Source organism: Leishmania panamensis, assembly GCF_000755165.1.
Source record: "Leishmania panamensis strain MHOM/PA/94/PSC-1 chromosome 32 sequence".
Classification (NCBI taxonomy): Eukaryota; Euglenozoa; class Kinetoplastea; order Trypanosomatida; family Trypanosomatidae; genus Leishmania; species Leishmania panamensis.
This window is the reverse complement of record NC_025879.1, coordinates 1,117,726-1,135,681: the sequence shown is the minus strand read 5'-3', so window position 1 is coordinate 1,135,681 and position 17,956 is coordinate 1,117,726. Positions and strand designations below refer to the sequence as shown.

The window sequence follows — 17,956 nt, the reverse complement described above, 5'->3', positions numbered from 1 at the left end:
GACAGAAGGACAACACTGGGCAGCGTCTTTCCTTCTTGTTTGTTGTATCTCCTCCGCGCTTGCTGATAGGCGAGGGTGTGGGGATCGGCGTGTGTGACTGTTGGCAGGTGTGCTACTCTTTTTTCTTTCTCGTTGGTCGTTGTGAAGCAGTCGTCCTGATATGTGGAAAGAGAGAGAGCAACGGAACGCGAGATGGTGAGGAGGCAGATCGGGATGAAGGGAATGGTAGTCACCTGCGAGGCATTTCGGCTAGCACGCACCGCCGTGCGCACTCAGTGTCTCTGAGCGTGCGCATGTCCTCTTCCTCCACTCGTTTCTCTTGGCAGGAGCGCACATGAAAAAAGTTGCGACTACTCGGGTCCGAGTCGACACACGCGGGCAAGAGCGCAGGGGCTACTATGAATAGCCGCATCCAGTGATGCAGAGACCCATTTCTGTTCGTTATTGCTGTCACTCCTGCTTCACTGATCTCCTTTTTCTCCTTTCTTTGTTTTTTGTTCGTCGACGATGTTGTGTGCGGCTTCTATTGTGTTTGTTCTTCCCCTAGTGCCACGCTCGCAGCAACGCTGACGAACGGGAACTTCACATTAGCGAGCGGGAGTGGATTCATTATTTTCACTCCTCTTTCTACTTCATCTCTGGAATCACCCTAACACTCTGCTTTGAACTCTTTGGTTTTGTGCATTCGCCTGGTTTGGTAGTGATTGGCGAACGCTGTTCTCACCAGCGTCATTGCAGCCCAGCGCATCCTCTCTGGCTCCCCATTTAGCTTTTCATTTTCCTTTCTGTGTGGCTCCCTTGTTACATTCCTCGACCTCCATATTTAGCTCTTTCATCATACGTGATAGCACGCATACGACGTAAGTTGTAGACTTGCGAAACGACAGCCTCCCATACACGCAAGTAAAGGAAGGCACCAAGAAGAAGTTTTAGCGGACTAGGGACGCTTCTCACTAGCAAAAGAAAAGACGAATGGCAAAGCGCCTCTCACTCTACGATCCGTCCTCAGGCGAGCACACACACACACACACACACACACACACACACACACACACACAGACACACTGACTGCGGCACCCAGAAGGAGCGCCTTCTGGCACAAAACGTAGCACAAAGTGATTTGAACGCCTTCAGCATCACTAGCGCTTTCGTTCTTTTCAGTTGTCTTGTCTGATTCACTTTTTGCCTCCCGCAGTAGGCATGCATGTCTTCAACTCGGGCACCTAAATACACAATTACACGTGCTTACCTGAAGGACGACGATTGCAACACTATGAGTTCAGGGGATGCTATAGAAGAGATGGACCTCAAGGGGAGAAACCACAGCATTGAAGGGTCTTCGTTTACCGCCACTTCCCGTGACAGCTTCGCCTCTGCAGAAGAGGACTCGTCAACGTCACAGGGCAACGAAGAAACGGGCACGACCACTGTCAAGCCCAGAACCATAACTTGGAATGGGACGACTACGGGAGCACATGACTACACCGCTGCTGCTGCAGCTGCGACAGACGAAGAGGAGAATGCCGCTCTGGTGGGGCAGCCACCGCCTCCGCTTGATCGACTGCAGGCTTATATTCAGACTCTTGTGAGCAACATCTTGAAAGGCCTTCGCGGGTTCGACGGCAGCGTTACGTGGCTAAGGCGCTCGCACTCGGGCATCGCAGCCCAGCTGGACGGCATCAAACCCGGTGCTGTTCCAGACGCAACAGAGGAGTTTAGCGTCGCCTGGTTTGGAATTGCAAGCGCTGTGCTGCATGACTTGATCCAAGAAAGTGCAGCGGACATCTTCGCTCTCGCGACACCGCCTCAGCCATCCAGCGAAAATGGGGAGTCGACGGGTGGATTGTACGCGACGCCACGCGAGCTGTCCTTTGCCTTCGTCTCAGGTTTGCATAGTATCGTTTTGGAGGTGATGAATGATGGCGGGTGCCACGGCATGAGTGGCAGCCACCACTTCAGCCGTTACTCTATGCGCAGCTTTGCCTACGTGAAGGAGATCAGCGAAATGAGCCGCCGTCTAATGGAGGAACACTTGACGCAGGGCGCACACGTGCCGCACGCGTTACGCGACAAGTACAGCGACGATACCATCCCTATCGACTGCAAAGAGGACCTCTGTGCCATTCTTGGGAGCATCGCTGATGCATGGGTGTGCAGCTTCTTCCCAGTCTACCAGCAGCGCTCTCGCAACTTAACAGAGGTGACACCGTTCCTGTGGGGAGAGGAAGAGGATACCTCGGGACTCAACCTGGAGCTTTTTTTCTACTGTTTGTACTTTGCATGTCAGCAGCAGAGTTTGATGCAGAACAAGGAAGCTCTTCCGCGCGGCGTTGTGGTCCCAACGGCGTGGATGGAGCAGCTGCTGAGGTGGTCAACACAAGCTAAGGAGCAGCGCCGCCTGGCCTTGCCCGGGCCACTCCCACCTTTTCCAGGCCCTATCGACACGTTCGCGCTCATGACGGTCTCGCCGCACGACCCGCGCCGGCACTGGCTTTCCCTAGATTCTGAGCAATACCAGGTGATTCCAGCGACCCTGTACAACTCCTTCTTTGACTTCTTTGGCACCGGCCCCAAGTACGTCATGTATGGAACCTTTTCTCTCCGGGAGCGCTGTCTCGCCATGTGGAAGCCGCTCCCGCTGACTGTGTTCACGACATTCGAGTGGTCGGAGCGAAACGAATCGGACGGGACGCTTGACAAGTTCAGTGTAGAGGTGCCAGTCGAGGAGGCACTCCTGCATAGCGACATGCGCGAGGTGTGCCACCTCGCCTGGGGAGTGATGAGTGAGGAGGAGGGCGTGATGTCGGACAAGGTGGCTAGGGTGTGGTTTGCGGCGATCAACGGCACTGACACGGTGCGCATCCGCTGCAGAGGCCTCTACATGCTCTCCCTGAAACCAGGGCCGTTTGCGATTGCAGAGAAGGGGGATGGGATGGACATGACTGTACAGGAGGTAGTACAGCAGCTGCGTCGGTGCATCGAGCAGGATATGCCGGAGAGCGTGGAGGAGTGCAGGGGGCAGATGAGCGGGAAGGTGCTCCTGTCTCTGGTGCTGACTCTAAACAACACGAACGGCGACGACCGCGGAAACGAAATTACAGGCGGGATGGAGGTGGCGGCGCACCAGTGCGGTGTGTGTGGCCTGACCAACGTCGGCAACACATGCTACATGAATAGTGCCCTTCAGTGCTTGTCGAATCTCACATCTTTTCGTACGAAGCTCTTGACGCTTCCCATTTCGCACTTTTCGCAGGCTGTGATAGCTCCGCCGCTCATCAGGCTGCTGACGGCGATGTGGTCTGGGCAGCACTCCTTCGCTGAGACCCGTGAGCTGAAGGAGCAGATTGGGATGCGGGTGAAACGGTTTTCCGGCTATCAGCAGCAGGATGCGAATGAGTTTATTGAAGTGCTCCTGGATCACCTGAGTGAAGAGATCAATCTCCTCTCAGAGCGATGCTACCGCCAGCGCGAGGACAGCGACAAGATGATCGCGACACAGGAGCTCTCCACTATTTTCTGGGACAACTTCTTGGAAAACAATAAGTCGTTCATTCCGCCGCTCTTTTTCCACCAGTCGAAGACTGTCTTCACGTGCCTCACATGCGGGGAGTGCAGCACTGTCTTCGACAACAACGTCACGCTCTCCGTCAGTATTAAAGATCCGCCTCAGCGGCGCGCCATGTGCGTGGATGTCATGGTGGAATTAAGCAAGGCTGACAGCGCGACGGAGTCAGCCTCACGCAGCGGCTTTATGGCACCGTTGTTTCGACCTGTGAAAGGGGACACAAACCGGGTGCACTCACTGGCGACACTGAAAGTTCACGTGTTGGTGTATCCGGACAACACGGTGCGCGAGCAGGAGGTGGAGGAGGCGCTTCGGCAGCAGCTGCTGAGCAATGTCAGTTCTAGCAGGGAGGTGCTGCTGTTTTTTCAGGATGTCTCTGCAGAGGAGATGACCGTGGAGGAGGAGGCGGAGAGGGCAAGGAGTGTAGCAGCGCGCGTGCAGGTGGACGTGCGCGTAATGGACATTCCCGACCATGGTCGTGTGTTTGCTTGGGCGTGTTGCCACCTGAAGAGTGCAGGACTGAACATGGAATCTACGCCGCCGCCAGCTACGGTGGACGTGGCAGAGGTGCCTGCGGCACGCGTGTGGTACTTTGTCAGAGACACATCGCTTCCCTCCACGACTTTCATGATGGGCACCCTGGTTTGGATTGACGAGTTTCCGGCGTCGTACGGTGCGGAGCACCAGCAGCCAGCGGCAGCAGAGGGTGCAGGTGCCGCCGACGCGGAGGAGCTTGTTTTTATCAGGGAACCTCGTGAAAGAATGCTCGCCTACACGGAGCACATCCGCCCGCGCTCTGTAGAGGTGGCGACGGCACTGCTGCAACGCGTTCCAGAGACCGAGACGAACGAGGAGGCGCTGCTCATCGCCACAGAGGCTCTAAGCGGAGGGGTGGGATACGTCGTGTCTCCATCCTACACGCACAAAGCCAAAGAAAAGCTGACGGCTGAAAACAGTGCCGAGGCAGCACTCGTATCCATTGGCCAAGACATCTGGGTAGAGCAGTGTGTTCTTCGCAAAGCCGCAACTGCCACCGTCGCAGGTCCCATATCTAAGGGTGGCGATACCACCGCCGACGCGACAGGGTGCGAAGGCTGTGAGGAGGCATCTGCTTCCACGACGGTGACGACCACCATTGTTGTCTGCATTCAGTACGACTCTTCCAAGTATCATCTTATCTCCGACGGAGGGAGGTCGGATGCTTTTGGACTCCGAGACGCAGATAGCAACCTCGCACCGGAGGTGAGATGCTCGTTGCAGGAGTGCTTGTCGCACTCCATGCAGCCGGACCTGTTGCGGGGTGAAGATGCGTGGTTCTGCAGTCAGTGCAGGGAGTTCCGGGAGACCAAGGTGCACCGCACCCTCTTCCGTTTGCCCCCGTGCCTTATTGTATCCTTTAAGCGCTTCAAGATGCTCACATACAGTGCCGACAAGAAGAACACTACAGTGCAGTTCCCGAGCGAGCTCGATTTTGCTCCGTACCTGGACCCAGAGGCTGTTGGGCTTCAAGCAGAGGGCACGAGGTACCGTCTGCGCGGTGTGGTGTACCACACCGGGTCGCTCAGTTTTGGGCATTACACCGCGACTGCCTTCAACGATTCCGTGCAGAAATGGGTATACTACAACGATACGCACGCGACGATCGACAACTGCGACGCCCCAGCGCCGAATGGTGCGTATATTTTGTGTTTTGAGCGCGTTGAGTCCACGGCAAGTCCAGCGTAATTCTGCTCGCCGTCTCCCAGCCTTTGCTGGGGGAGGCAGAGTGGGGAAGAAGGGAAGAAAAGGCACTATTTCGAGGAGCAACAGGGAAGGAGCTCGCAAGAGGGGTGAGGAGGCAATGTGGAGGGAGCAAACTGTTCGTCTTTTCTTTTGTGTACATTTGTCGCCCCCCCCCCCCTCCACACACACACACATATGCTCGTCTATACAGTCACGGTGGCACACTCCTACGAGGAGAATCTGTTAAATGTGCGAGAAACCTGTGAGGTGGACATCTTTTTTCACTTTTCATTTTTTTACTCCGTTCCCTGCCCCCTCCCCTGCCCCCTCCCCTTCCCCCTCCCCGCTCCCCACGCACACAGCCCTCTCCTCCCCTTTCCCCTTCATCGAGAGCACGCTGTGCAGAGGAGGATACAGCAAGATAGAGGGATCCGGCTTGTACCACTGTATGCGTGTCTGTAGGTGCGTTAGCGTGAGCGGGGGTGTAGCGCTAAGGGGTGAGGTGACTCGCCTGCCTGCTTTCTATCTTCTCGTCGTCGTACCGTGTTGCTTGTAGTGGACAGAACCTTTTGTTGTGGTGAGGCGCCATTGTAGGTCGGGGAAGAGTGCGCTTCTGCTCTGGGGATCTCTCCTTTCCTCTTTTTCCGTTGTTTGTTTGTTTTCTCTCTCTTTGCTTGAGTGAAGTTTGTGGTCGAAGAAGGCAGAAGAAATGAGGAAAGATAGAAGACTGGGAAGGGTGGTAAAACGTTATGGAGAGCAGGTGCGAATGGGCTGCAGTAACTGCAGACACTTCTGGTTGACCCTCGCTCATGTTCTCTTCCCTTCTCAACGTTGCTCTTTCTAAACCTCTCTCTGATTCATTCTTCAGGTGAGTTATTGGCGCGTGTTCAAGACGGAAAGGAGGAACACCGCACCTTTTTCCTGTTCTTATCTGGCGGAGCGTGCCGTATGGAGGCGGTTAATAATTGATCGTGGACCTCAGTGTGTGAGCAAGCGATGGGGAGCTACACCGATATTCTCACGCTCGTGTGCTTGGCTCTCTTTCGCTTACCTTACTTGTCGCTACCGCTGCTGTCGTCTTCCTCGTGATGCCGATCGCTCCTCCTCCTTCTTTTTCCCCTTCCCCTTGCTGTGAATGTTTGCATGTGTGCCTCTTTTGTGTTCATCGGACTCCCCCGATTTTGCTGCTTTAACCCTCATCTCTGCTTGTGTGTGCGTGTGTGTGTGCGTGTGCGTGCAGGTGTGCGTCTTCTCCCCGCCCTCTTCTCTCCGCTCTCTCGCTTCTTCCTCTTTCCCCCTCCTTTGGGTCTATCTCGTCACCTATGTCGAGAGTGCTGTCTTCCTCGCTAACTAGAAAGAAAGCTTCGAAAGTGATGAGGTGAGTTTCTCACAACATATGCCCATGCAAGTCTCTCCTCGTCACCATACGAAGGCATACAGACACTCCCCGAGGACAGACTCGAACGAGAAAGACACCTCCACTATTTCACTTTCCCTCGCACTTGCCGTCAAGAAGATAAACATGGAGGGGAAGCGAGAAGCACAGTCATACACAGAGGAGTTGACTTGCCCATACAAGGCCCTGCGAGGCGCATGCAGCGATCCGGTGAATGGAGGGAAAAAAGCATGAATGGAGGTGAGCGTCGTTTTGTGTATTTGCATGCCGCGCATGCCGTGTGTTTCTTTTTTCACTCCCTCTTAGCGGAGAACAAGAGCGAAGAAATGAAACTGGAAGACAACATGCTGTTATTCTCTATGACGCTTTAACGGTAGCCTTCGCGGAATAAGCCCATGCCCCCCCACGTCATGCTTCTCTTAAGCAGGATAGCTTTTTCCTTGCTGCATTTTATGTGCGACGGCGTCAACTGAGAATGGACGAAGAAGACCCTTTCTACAGGCGATGAGGAGAGCGTGTGGAGCGCCATGCCCTCTCTCTACATCTGCAGCGTTCCGCTCCACACGTGGTATGGACTGTGCACGTACGGCCGTGCTTTGCATGTATCTTTTCTGTTTGCTCTACTGCACTCTCATCCTCCTTTCTTCGTTTCATTCTCTTAATCGAACCCAACGTGCGCCCGCACGCGCACCTTTCACCCCATTGCTCGGGCACCCGCTTCTATGCAATGGGCCATCAACATCACAACTTTGCAAAAGTCAGGACGGCCAGCTGCGTTTTTCTCCGCCTCGCTTGCACTTCGCTGACTTCATTGGTCCGGACTGTCCCTTTCTGCCACAATCCTCAGTTGTCTGACGTGGGTTTTATTTCGTCCTCCTCGCGCTCTTCGTCAGCCCCACCTTTCCTCCTCCTTTCATCATATTTGCGTCCTGCACTTTCCACTCTCCTTGGACTTCTTGAAGTGAGGGCAGTGTAGAACAAAGCACGCCATCCTCTGCTTCAGCGAACAGAGACGCCCTTACCGAGGCATTGTACCTCTCGCCTTCTCCTCTCCCACCATTTCCTTGGTCGACGGAATTATCCTCACAGACCTTGGCTGACTTGGTCATGTCAGTGGTAGCCGCCACTAAGAAGGGCGCAGTGGCCGACACCCTGCGCCGCTCGCAGGTAGCGGAGAACATCTTCAGTGCACAGGACCAGACTATGCGTCAGCAAGAACAGATCGCACATATGACCGAAGAGAACGATCAAATCAAGAAAGAAATCAATTCTATGTCTGGTGCACATTATGATTACGTCAAGGCCGATAAGCTGGCGTCATTGCAGAGCGACGTTGACGGGCTGGAGCGCCGCTACCAGTTTGAGAAGATGCGCAAGAACGATCTGACAAAGCGATACCAGCTGGCTCGCATCGACCTTCTTCACAGTCGCAGGATGAAGGGTGGCGTCAATGTAGAAAAGGAACAGGCAGCGGCGGTGCAGCGCCAGGTCGACATTCTGGAGAGCCGGCTGGATCAAACGTTAGGTCAGTTCAACGATGCTCTGTCGTACAACAAGGAGCTGCGTGACCGCATCGACGTCATCCGAGAGGAGCGTCGCGTGTTCCTGCGCGTGCACAAGCGCATGGAGGACGATTTAAAGGCGAAGAAACGCCTCATGGCCGAGCATATCGAAAAGTCGAACAGGGATATGGACGATCGTGACGCGCAGCTGCGCGAGGTGGAGCGGCTGCGCGTCGCGCTGGTCGAGCAGCGCCAGGCCTACACCAAGCAACTGCACGACCTGGACACAGCTATGATGGACATCAAGGCTATGCGCGAGGAGCAGACGGAGATGCAGCTGGAGCTGGAGGCGCGTGAGTACGAGTTCGAGGAGCGCATGAGTGACGCCAACGTCGCCCGCGCTCAGGAAGAGGCGGACACTTCCCGGCGAGCAATGGGTGCATCAGCCTCCAGCAATGGCGAAGAGCCTACCTCCACGACCTGTGGGGAAGGCCACGACGGCGTACAGAATGTGATATCTGTGGAGAAAGAGGCGATGTCCATCACCAGCATTCTTGCTCAGATCAAGGACGCCCTGCAGTCGGACGATATCGACGGGGTGCGCGCCAATTACTTGCACACTGGGGACCTGAACTTCTCCATGTACAAGTACGTCAACGAGCTGTCCGCCAAGAAGGAGGCTCTGAAGGACAGCATCCGTGACCTTCAGCGTCTTCTGAGCGAGGAAGACGACAGCGAGCGTCAGCACCGCGCTCTCATCAAGCGTCTCGAGGAGGAGCTGGCAGGCACGGAGTCCAAGCTGGACGAGATGAACTACGCGACTCTACAGCTGAGCGACGCCGTGCAGCGTACCGCAGCCACGGCCGAGGATGTCTATGCGCATATCGGGTGCCCGAAGATGGCTGATGACGCTGTGGAGAGTGAGGAGAGGTGCACGGAGGCCAACATGAAGCAGTTCCTCGGCAGGGTTGAGGAGCGTGCCACGCACATCTTGATTGCCTTCCAGCGCCACCACCAATTGTCCACGTACTCGCGCGTCTCGGCGTCGTCGTCTCTGCGCGCCATTCGCGATCCTCAGTTGTCGAAGGAGGCCGTGCAGACCTTGGAGGAGGGGGAGGTCGCTTTGACTGCCAACACAACTGACTCCTCACACGGCGAAGCGCTACAGATGGCAGAGGGCTGGGAGGCGGAGGAGGTGGTGCCAATAATGCCGGTTGCTCCTCAGACAGCCCATAGCGCCGTGTCAGCACGCAGTCTTGTGTGCATGATGGAGCTGCCCAGTGCCAGCCTGGCTGGCGGGACGACGGATCGCGACAACAACCTGTACGCTGACCAGGATGACGATCACATCGTCTCGCACGAGGACATCCGCAAGCAGATGGAGGCCCGCCTGACTACGATGCGCGAACGTGAGGAGCGCAACCAGCGAAAGAAGAAGGATGCAACTCAGAAGGCCAGGTAGGTGGCCACATGTCAGCAGCACAGCAATTGCGGCCAGGTGAAAGCACAAGGATGGATGCACTGGAGAGCACGAGCGTAACGCCGTCCTTGTGTGCGTGTGCAGGTGAGGCCTTAACGACGGAAGCAAAGTGTGCTGTGACACACACACACACACTGTGCACAGCAATGAGCGCGTTAGCTCTGTGCACCTCTTCTTACATCTCTCTTGCGCGCCCCACAGCTCGCTTCACGTCTGCCAGCACGACCTCTGAGCGTTCATCACTTCTCCTTTATCCTGTGATGTAGCGCGCCGTATAGTTGAACGCTCCAAAAGGAGGTTTGAAGGAGGCGAGGCGGGCGGGGGAGGGACTCAATGATGTTGTCAGCGTCACTTGGCGGCACAAACATACACACCTGCAAAGTCACATGCTCCCACTTAGTACCACATTCATCGCATGATGCACCTCACAGTGAAGGGAAAAACAATCACGTCGGCGGACGTCTGCGTGCACACGGAGTGAAATGAATGGAGAGATGATTCACAAGGAAAAATGGAAGAGAAGCTTGAAGAGAGAGAGAGAGCGTTGCATCAAGCAAGAGTGAGGAGAGGGAAGTACTGGAATATCCATACGCCTACACTTGACATTGTAAGGGTCAGGCCTTGAGGGAGGAGATCCTTTCGTGTGTGTGTGTGTGGGGGGGGGGGCGTTTCTGCTGCCCTCTCTTTTCTCATCTGCGTCTCTCCGGCTCAGTCGTTGTCTGCGTCGAAAGCAAGCGAAGGGATAAAGGGAAAAGAAAGTAAACAACTCTGAGGCTGTCCTCGAGTGCTTCTCTGCTGCTACAGGAAAAGGGCGTCTAACGGTGTCTTGGGGTGAGTATAGACTGGTTTGGGGAGTATTCTTGCTTCTTTTTCTTGTTCACTTTCATTTTTTCTCTGCTTCTCCTCATCCAGCGCTACCACACCACCCATGCCCATTCACACAGACTCGCACAGACTGCTGTTGTTGCTTCTCCCCTTCCTGTCCCTATCTCTGTCTGTCACGTTTGTGTGTGTGTGTGTGTGTGTCTCGTTGTCGCGTTTGGTTTCGCGTGTTTGCCCTCCACCTGCGCCTCTTTCTGTTGCCTGCCTTTTTTTTGTCTGTTTCCTGGTGCACAGAGATAATCACACATGTGTGGTTGGCGGATCTTTCCCCCTCTTCTCCATCTCTCCGGGGACGAAACGGCTCGCAGCCGTAGGTTAACGGAGTATCACACACGTATCATGTATAGTTCAAGCCCCATCTCTCTCTTCCCTTCATTCCCCAGTCTTTTTCTTTGTGTTCATCTCTCCGTGTATTTTTCGTGTTCGGTCTGGTTTGCTATGTATTCAAAGTTGCTCTTGTTAACCTCAGCGAAAAGAAAAAAGACAAGCAAACAACGTACACTACCAGGCAGAAGAGAGAAAGCGACACCGATGCATGGCTAACGGAGTTGGTTCCTTGGGGACTCCTCTCCTTGCTGACAAGGGACTGGCGCTTCCACCTTCTGGCGCTCCCCTGCTTCGTGATGACCACGTCCTTGACACTTACCGCGTTAGTAGCTGTGGGCGGGATAATCTGGACTGTCGGGGGTGTGCCTGCGGAAAAACGGTATGCGAGAGGCATATGGAGTCTCCTCACGGCACATTCTATTTGGGTCGAGTGGTAGGTATGCGTGGGCTGTGCGTCAGTCCAGCGGGGGGAAAAAAGACATCAACGGCGGTGCTGGTGCGATGACTGTCTGGTGCCCATGGTCGTTCTTTGAAACTGACATCCGTTCCTTTTGCTGCATGTAAGGTCGAGAACCCCCCGCTGCTAGTCAGGCAGGGGTTCTTTTCTTGTCTGCGGACGGACTCTAGATACCCCCTTATCTTCTCATTTTCGTCTTTTGATCGTACATACACATGCTCCACTTGCTGTGGGCACCCGCGACAACTTTTGCCTGGTGCGGCGCGGTGGCCACATGACCATCGGCCGTCTCGATCTCTCCACATATGACACGCTAAACGTAGTGGCGCATCTCAGTTGCTTACGAGTTACGCATAAATGGTGGACGTCTGCAGCACACCACTGTTCACCCACAAACCTTTACCCACATACGCCTTCCTGTGCAACTTGTTGTACGTAGGGCAGCTTCATCATCTCACGTTCTCACTAGACATCATCAATACTATAAGGCACGCCTGGAAAGATGGAGGAGCGTGGCGATGCGTTGATGGCGGAGGCGGAGAAAAAGCTGAAGAAGCGCTCGTGGTTCTCGTCGAGCGACACGAAAGTGGATGAGTCGCATGACACATTTCTGCAGGCAGCCACGCAGTACAAGGCAGCTGGCAATTTTACGAAGGTGGCCCAGGCGTACAAGCGTGCCTCTGAAATGTCTTGCAAGAACAACAGCGAGTGTGATCAGGCGGTGGAGATGGAGGAGGCAGCAAAGGCCTACTTCAAGGCCGGCGACGCGAAGTCGGCAGCGACGCTGCTCAAGGACGTTGTGGACATGTATGACAAGGCCCAGAAGTACACAAACGCAGCCAAGGTGTGCTCTCTACTGGGCGACATCACCATGGGCGATGAGGCTATAAGGTGGCTGCAAGAGGCCGTGCGCTACTTCCGCAATCAAGGTGCGAAGGTGACGGCCTCTGAGATTGTGCTCAAGATGGCGAACATAAAGGCAGGCTCTGGCGACTACGCCGGGGCGCAGCAGCTCTACGACCATCTGGCCCGCGAGGCGTTGGAGGACCGTGTGGCGCGCGGCAACGCACGCAAGCTGTTCTTTACGGCTCTCTTGTGCCAACTGGCCCTCATGACGCCGGAGAGTCTCATGGAGGATGTAGGCGTGCTCGAGGAGCGTTTCCAGGAGTACCAGGACCTCGACACGCAGTTCAACATGAACACTCGCGAGCACATGGTTATGACGGACATGATTGCAGCTATCCAAGGCGAGGACACGGCCATGTTCGACGAGGCGGTTCGCGAGTACGACTCCATCTGCCCCCTGGACGACCTCCGCGAGAAGATGATCCTCAAGGGGAAGCAAGCTCTTCGTGAGCGGATGAGTGACCTGCGGTAGGTGAGGCGGCTAGGCACCATATGGGCCTCTCCTACCCTTTCTGCCTTTCCTCTACCTCTTACTTTTCTCTCCAGAAGGGCCACGCTTCTCTCTTTTTTTTTTTAAATTTCTGTTACCCTGGCTCTCTCCTGTTACTTGCGCTCTCGCCCTAGGGTTCTCTCTTCTTCTTTCGCTATGATGGCGAGCTCTCTAGTCCCCCCATTCTCTCTACTCGTCTTCTCACGGCACGCTCTTCTCCATCTTCGTTTCATGCTATATGCTCGCTTTTTGTGTGTTTTTTTTTTTCGATTGTGGGTGCACGTCTGCGTTGGTGTGTGATGATTCCGCTGATCAAACCTCAGAAGTAGCCAAGGCCGAGAGGTGAAAGAAGCAAAAAAAGAAGAAGGAATGAAATTGAATGGAGACGTGGACGGCAACGACGAGTCCACCCTAATGGACTATTGAGAGGTGGTCACCTCGGCTCTTCTTCGATGTGACTTCTTTGTCGCTGTCTGTGTTCCCTCAGCCCCATCGCAGCCACCTCTCCCCATTCTTTCCTTTCTTTCTCCACCTCCCTGACTCTTGTCCATTTACGTGTGAATGCCAACGATTGCACGTGCGCATGCGTCTCTTTCGCTTTCTCCGCCTGTGCCGTGCCGTTCCATCACCTGCTTCGCTAACTGGAATGAATGTAAGGGGTTGATACAGGGTTTGTAGCCACCCCTTTAAAACTCACATACGCTGAGGGAGTTTGCCGTCCACTGCATTACTGCCTTCCCTTGTATCATATCCGCAGGCACGACTTCATTCACCCGTGAAGGGCACCTCTTCTCTCATTTGCCACATTTTTTTTTGTTTCATTGCTGCACCGCCATGCCGTCCTCGTACGTGTGTCTTCTCCACTCCAGCAATGGCTGCTACACGGACGATCTAGTCGGCAACGCGCTGCGGTGTGTGCATGCGGTGCAGTCCAGCGTGCGCGCCAGCGCACCCGACTTCATCCCATTAATCGCCGTCTTCTTTGCGGACCCGTACAGAGGCACCAAGTGCGTGTACTCTTCGGCCGTGCCGGACCGCAACCACGCCCTGGATCGGGTGGGGGCCACTTACCCCGCCTTGTCAGATGCGACAGGGTCGGTGTTCTCGCCCGAAGGGGACGGCGGGGACGGGGGGACGGAGAGTGATGCCGCAGAGAGGACCCTCGCCTTTGCGCAGCTCTTTCGTTTTCGCTCTCCTCTAATCCTTCAGCAGGCGGTACTGCGGGCGGCACAGGAACACAACAACACCATGCTAACTGCCAGTGCAAAGGACGACGCCTCTTCCGTGAAGGGATTCAGAGAGCCCTCAGCTGCAGCCTCGGCATCTGCATCACTGTCCTCTGATGCCACAAACATGTGGAGCTCTCTGGCAGGGGCACTACTGGCCTCACTCTGCTATCTGCGCGCGCACCCGAGCACCGCGTTTCGGGCGGCGGCTAGGGATGAGGCAGAAAACGGGGCTGGAGAGACGCCTGCTGAAGCGGCTGCCGGCGACTCTACCAGCAGCGGTGACGTAAATTCTGCACCTCCACCGCGTAGTGCTGGGAGCATTCTTGTGTTCAGCGACGCTAGTGCAACTGAGGTGCCGCCATACAGCGCAGAGTGCGCTCTCGCGGTGGCGGCTATGACGGCAAGCAAGATGGGTGTGACTGTGTCGTGCTTCGGCGAAGCCGTACTGCAGACCGACTTGACGGAGAACCGCCTCGTGGCACTAGCTTCAAGCCTCGGTGGCTTCTGCGCTTCCCGGTTCAGTTTTCATGACCTCGGCCACCTGCTGGATGGTGCGAGTGCTGCCATGTCGCTCATCGGCGGCCGGGCCCGCCAGAGGCGGGACCGTATTGCATCTCAGTACGTTGTGGGCCCTACGATGCTGCCGCTGGTGCCTCCGCGAGTATGTCGCGCGGCGGATGTTGCCTCAACAGAGGACTCGATGCTCGACTTAAAGAAAGCCAGGACAGAGAATGCCGATACCGCAATTGCACCTCGCGCGAAGGACAGTGAGTACCCCTCCTACTTGGGCTGGTTGTGTCCTTCCTGCATGGCAGTCATCTATCGGTCCTCAACGGAGATCACCACTTCGGACGCCCGCCCCGAGGACGGCGGCGGCAGAGGTACGGGGCAGGCGATGGGCCCTCGGTGTTCTTATTGTTGCAAGGTGTGAATGCAGTGTAACAGGGGGGTGGCTATACACCAGGCCTTCTCTTAAAGGCTATACGCGTGTTGTTTTTCTTGGAGGCACTTGCATGATTTGAGGTGCTGGCTACACGAGCAGCTGCACAGCCCAAGTGATGTCGTTTGAGGATGAACTCTTTTTATTTCTCGCCTTTGCTTTGTTGTGGTGCCTGTAGCCCTCGGCGCCCCCTCTCGTCGTTCGTAGCGTGTGAGCAGGCAGGCGCGCACAGGAGCATATGTGCCCAGTGACGTGTATTTGAGAAGACACGAAGGTGTGACGGAGAGCGGTTCCAGAGGAAGAGAGAGAGATGTGATATGGTCACAGAATACGCTCACATAGGGATCATCGGAGGCTGCTCTCTCTCTCTCTTTTGCTCCCCTCCATCTCGGAAGGAGAGCGGAGGCTCGTGCTGGCGGGAGGCGGAAGAGGCCCAGACAAAAACAAAAAAGAGACTGTATCTTGTAAACGGAGGAGGTGTGCGCCGCCCCCTCTCTCGTGAGTGTGCTCTTGCTTCGTGTAAGCGTGTTTACACAGTCGTAGCATCCCTTCTACGCTTTAAAGAGATACTTGTGTCTTCAGCCGGTAGCATGCCTTCTACAAATGACGCGTGCTTCTCGTTTCCTTGCATACCTACACACGCACTTATATGCGCTCTCTTTCTCTTTCTCCTCGACTTTCTGGCGACTTTGCGTTTCTCATTGCCTCTCCCTCCTCCTCTTTCTCCTACCATGACGCGTGCACCCTCACCCCCCCCCCACATTCCCCCTGGACGTGCTGCCTAAAAGCCAGTAGTGTGTGGGATACGCAAGCACCCTCCTCTCCTCCTTTCCTCAGCAATTCCCCTAATAGTGAGAAAACTCGCACTCTGTCCACGTAGAGGCCCAGTCTTTTGTACAGGCGAGTAAGTCCACTTCCCCAACGTACACATCCACACACCCACACCCACACACGCATGCACAAGCGACGCCACTCTCTATCTTGATCTCTTGTCACTTTTCCTCTTCGATCTTGCTGAATTTTTGAACGCCTGTTGCACGTGCCCTCTTCCTCCTTTCGTTTTATTTATTTATTGACGTGTGCGTATATAAGAGAGAGGCAACAGCTGCGCTTGTGTCTGCCGATATACGGCACCATCATTGATCAGCAGACGAGAAACACCCATAGAACACACGAGGCGTCGTTGTCTTAGTCGTTCGCTCTCCTCGCTCTTTCAAGAGGTGCTTGTGTTTTTTTTTTTCAACGACGTCATGCGCAAACGTACCCAAGAATCACAATCTCTCTGACTTCCTACTTCCTCACCTGCTGCTGCCTCCCCTTTTTCATTTCCTCTGGTTCTTTCTGCTTCGCTGCCTTCTCTTCAGTTTTTTGTACCTTTATCAGTGTTCTCTCCTAAATCTGTTTTACATTTCATCTTCCACTTTCCTCTACTCCGCACCCACCCACTTGCCCACTGATCACTACCCACAGGAGTTTAGTTGACTCACTGCTTTTTTGTGCCACGGCTACGGTTGGGCGCGTCTTCCGCACTTTTCCCCCTTCCTTCCTGTAGTTTGTTTGTGTGTCGGCATCCTGTTAGTGTGGCTTGTTAATCTAAGCTGCTTCCCTTTCCCCCGTTTTTTTTTTTAATTGCCTTTGTTTCCGCATTGCGGACACTACACCCACCTCCTACTGTCTTCCCGACTCCTCACAAGCACACCCACACCAAGCTCGCCTCTGTCCCACTGCCGCTCTTAGCTGTTTTACCTGCAATTCGCTGGTCACCTCTCTGGTACCTTTTCTTCCTGTCGCTGTGTTTCCCTCGTTCGCCGTGAATCACACGAAAGAAAAAAAAAAAGCACATCCACGCACCCACATCCCTCTACACGCTCTCGCTTCCTCCAGATTACATATTCACGCATCGTTATTCGTTTCTGATTAATTTCTCCACTCTCTCCTGCGACGTCTTTGCGATCGATAACGAGGCAGACGCGGCCTACGTCTGCTTGTGTGCTTGTGTGCTTGTGTGTGTGTGTGTGTGTGTGTGTGCGCGTACAGTGCTGTCTTTCCCCTGTTTTTCTTTTCTTCTTCTTCGGTGTTTTACTTCCTTTCTCCCCTCGCATTTTTCTTGCGCCTGGGGTCTTAGTACAAGTCTTCTCCGAAGTCGTGAAGCCCTGGCAGCGGATCGAGCACGGACACTTGTGCGGAGTTCAGCGGGAGTCGAAAGAAAAAAGAGCGACGACGTAAACACAAGCACACGTTTGTCTTGTTACTCACTTTCGCTGCTTTGTGTGTGTGCGTGTGTGCGATCTCTCTCGTCTTTTCCCTCGTCTCCACTGTCAGGCAGGCAACTTCGAACCAAAAGAGGGGAGTGTAAGAGGTGCGAGAGCACAGGGAAAAGAGTAGGACTTCCAGCTCAGCTCTAGGCGGCGCCGTGGACATCGTGATACAGTGGGTGTGCTGCTGTTGGTGCGAGTATAGCGGGGAAGGTCAGCATCAGCACATCTGCCCCCACCCATACATCCATCAGGTTCTCTCTCTCTGTATCGTCGTGTTTTTCCTCTTTTTTTTTTTTGTGTGTTGTTCCTGCACAGAAGCGCAACAACAGACACACACCCACACACACATACACACCGTCTTTTTCTTGGTTCCTTCTATGTATATGATTTTATTGCTTCCTCATTCAGTGCCACGCACCACAGTGTCCGTCTCTCTTTCTCCTCTCATTTTTGTCTAGTCTTTGTGCTTTTTTTTTCTCGCGTTTTATAACCAGCTGAGCGAAGTAAGACGGGACAACTTGTGAGGAGGATCGAATAGGAGGACAGGCGGAGGATACGTACGGCGCGAGTCTGAGACTGTGCAACCCACACAAAAGAAGAGCGAGTAGGGCTGCAACTCCCCTCCCCCTCCCCCAAGACCACTGCAGAGCAACGCGAGAGTACCGGACAATAGATTCGATCGTTGACTGCCTCTGTTTCTCTCCTTCTCTATTTCTTCAGCGCCATTTCTCTCGTTATCTCCCTCAAAAGAGAGCCCGTTGTCTTCCTCTCTTCTTCCTCCCGTCTTGTGTGTTTGTGTCGC

The 17,956-nt window shown here is 54.7% G+C and overlaps 4 protein-coding genes across 4 annotated transcripts; all 4 read left to right on the top strand.

Moving 5' to 3' along the window:
• Positions 1 to 1,204: 1,204 nt before the first annotated feature.
• On the top strand, positions 1,205 to 5,290 carry LPMP_323060 (ubiquitin hydrolase, putative; the record flags this gene model as incomplete). The annotated part of the gene is made up of 1 exon (XM_010703689.1): positions 1,205 to 5,290. One exon carries the CDS (start codon positions 1,205 to 1,207, stop codon positions 5,288 to 5,290), a length of 4,086 nt encoding a protein of 1,361 aa, XP_010701991.1.
• Positions 5,291 to 7,790: 2,500 nt separating this feature from the next.
• On the top strand, positions 7,791 to 9,647 carry DC2 (outer dynein arm docking complex, putative; the record flags this gene model as incomplete). The annotated part of the gene is made up of 1 exon (XM_010703688.1): positions 7,791 to 9,647. One exon carries the CDS (start codon positions 7,791 to 7,793, stop codon positions 9,645 to 9,647), a length of 1,857 nt encoding a protein of 618 aa, XP_010701990.1.
• Positions 9,648 to 11,833: 2,186 nt separating this feature from the next.
• Positions 11,834 to 12,709, top strand: LPMP_323040 (SNAP protein, putative; the record flags this gene model as incomplete). Its single annotated transcript, XM_010703687.1, has 1 exon — positions 11,834 to 12,709. The coding sequence occupies one exon, from the start codon at positions 11,834 to 11,836 to the stop codon at positions 12,707 to 12,709; it is 876 nt and encodes a 291-aa protein (XP_010701989.1).
• An 852-nt stretch (positions 12,710 to 13,561) lies between these two features.
• Positions 13,562 to 14,887, top strand: LPMP_323030 (hypothetical protein; the record flags this gene model as incomplete). Its single annotated transcript, XM_010703686.1, has 1 exon — positions 13,562 to 14,887. One exon carries the CDS (start codon positions 13,562 to 13,564, stop codon positions 14,885 to 14,887), a length of 1,326 nt encoding a protein of 441 aa, XP_010701988.1.
• Between the last annotated feature and the right edge of the window lie 3,069 nt (positions 14,888 to 17,956).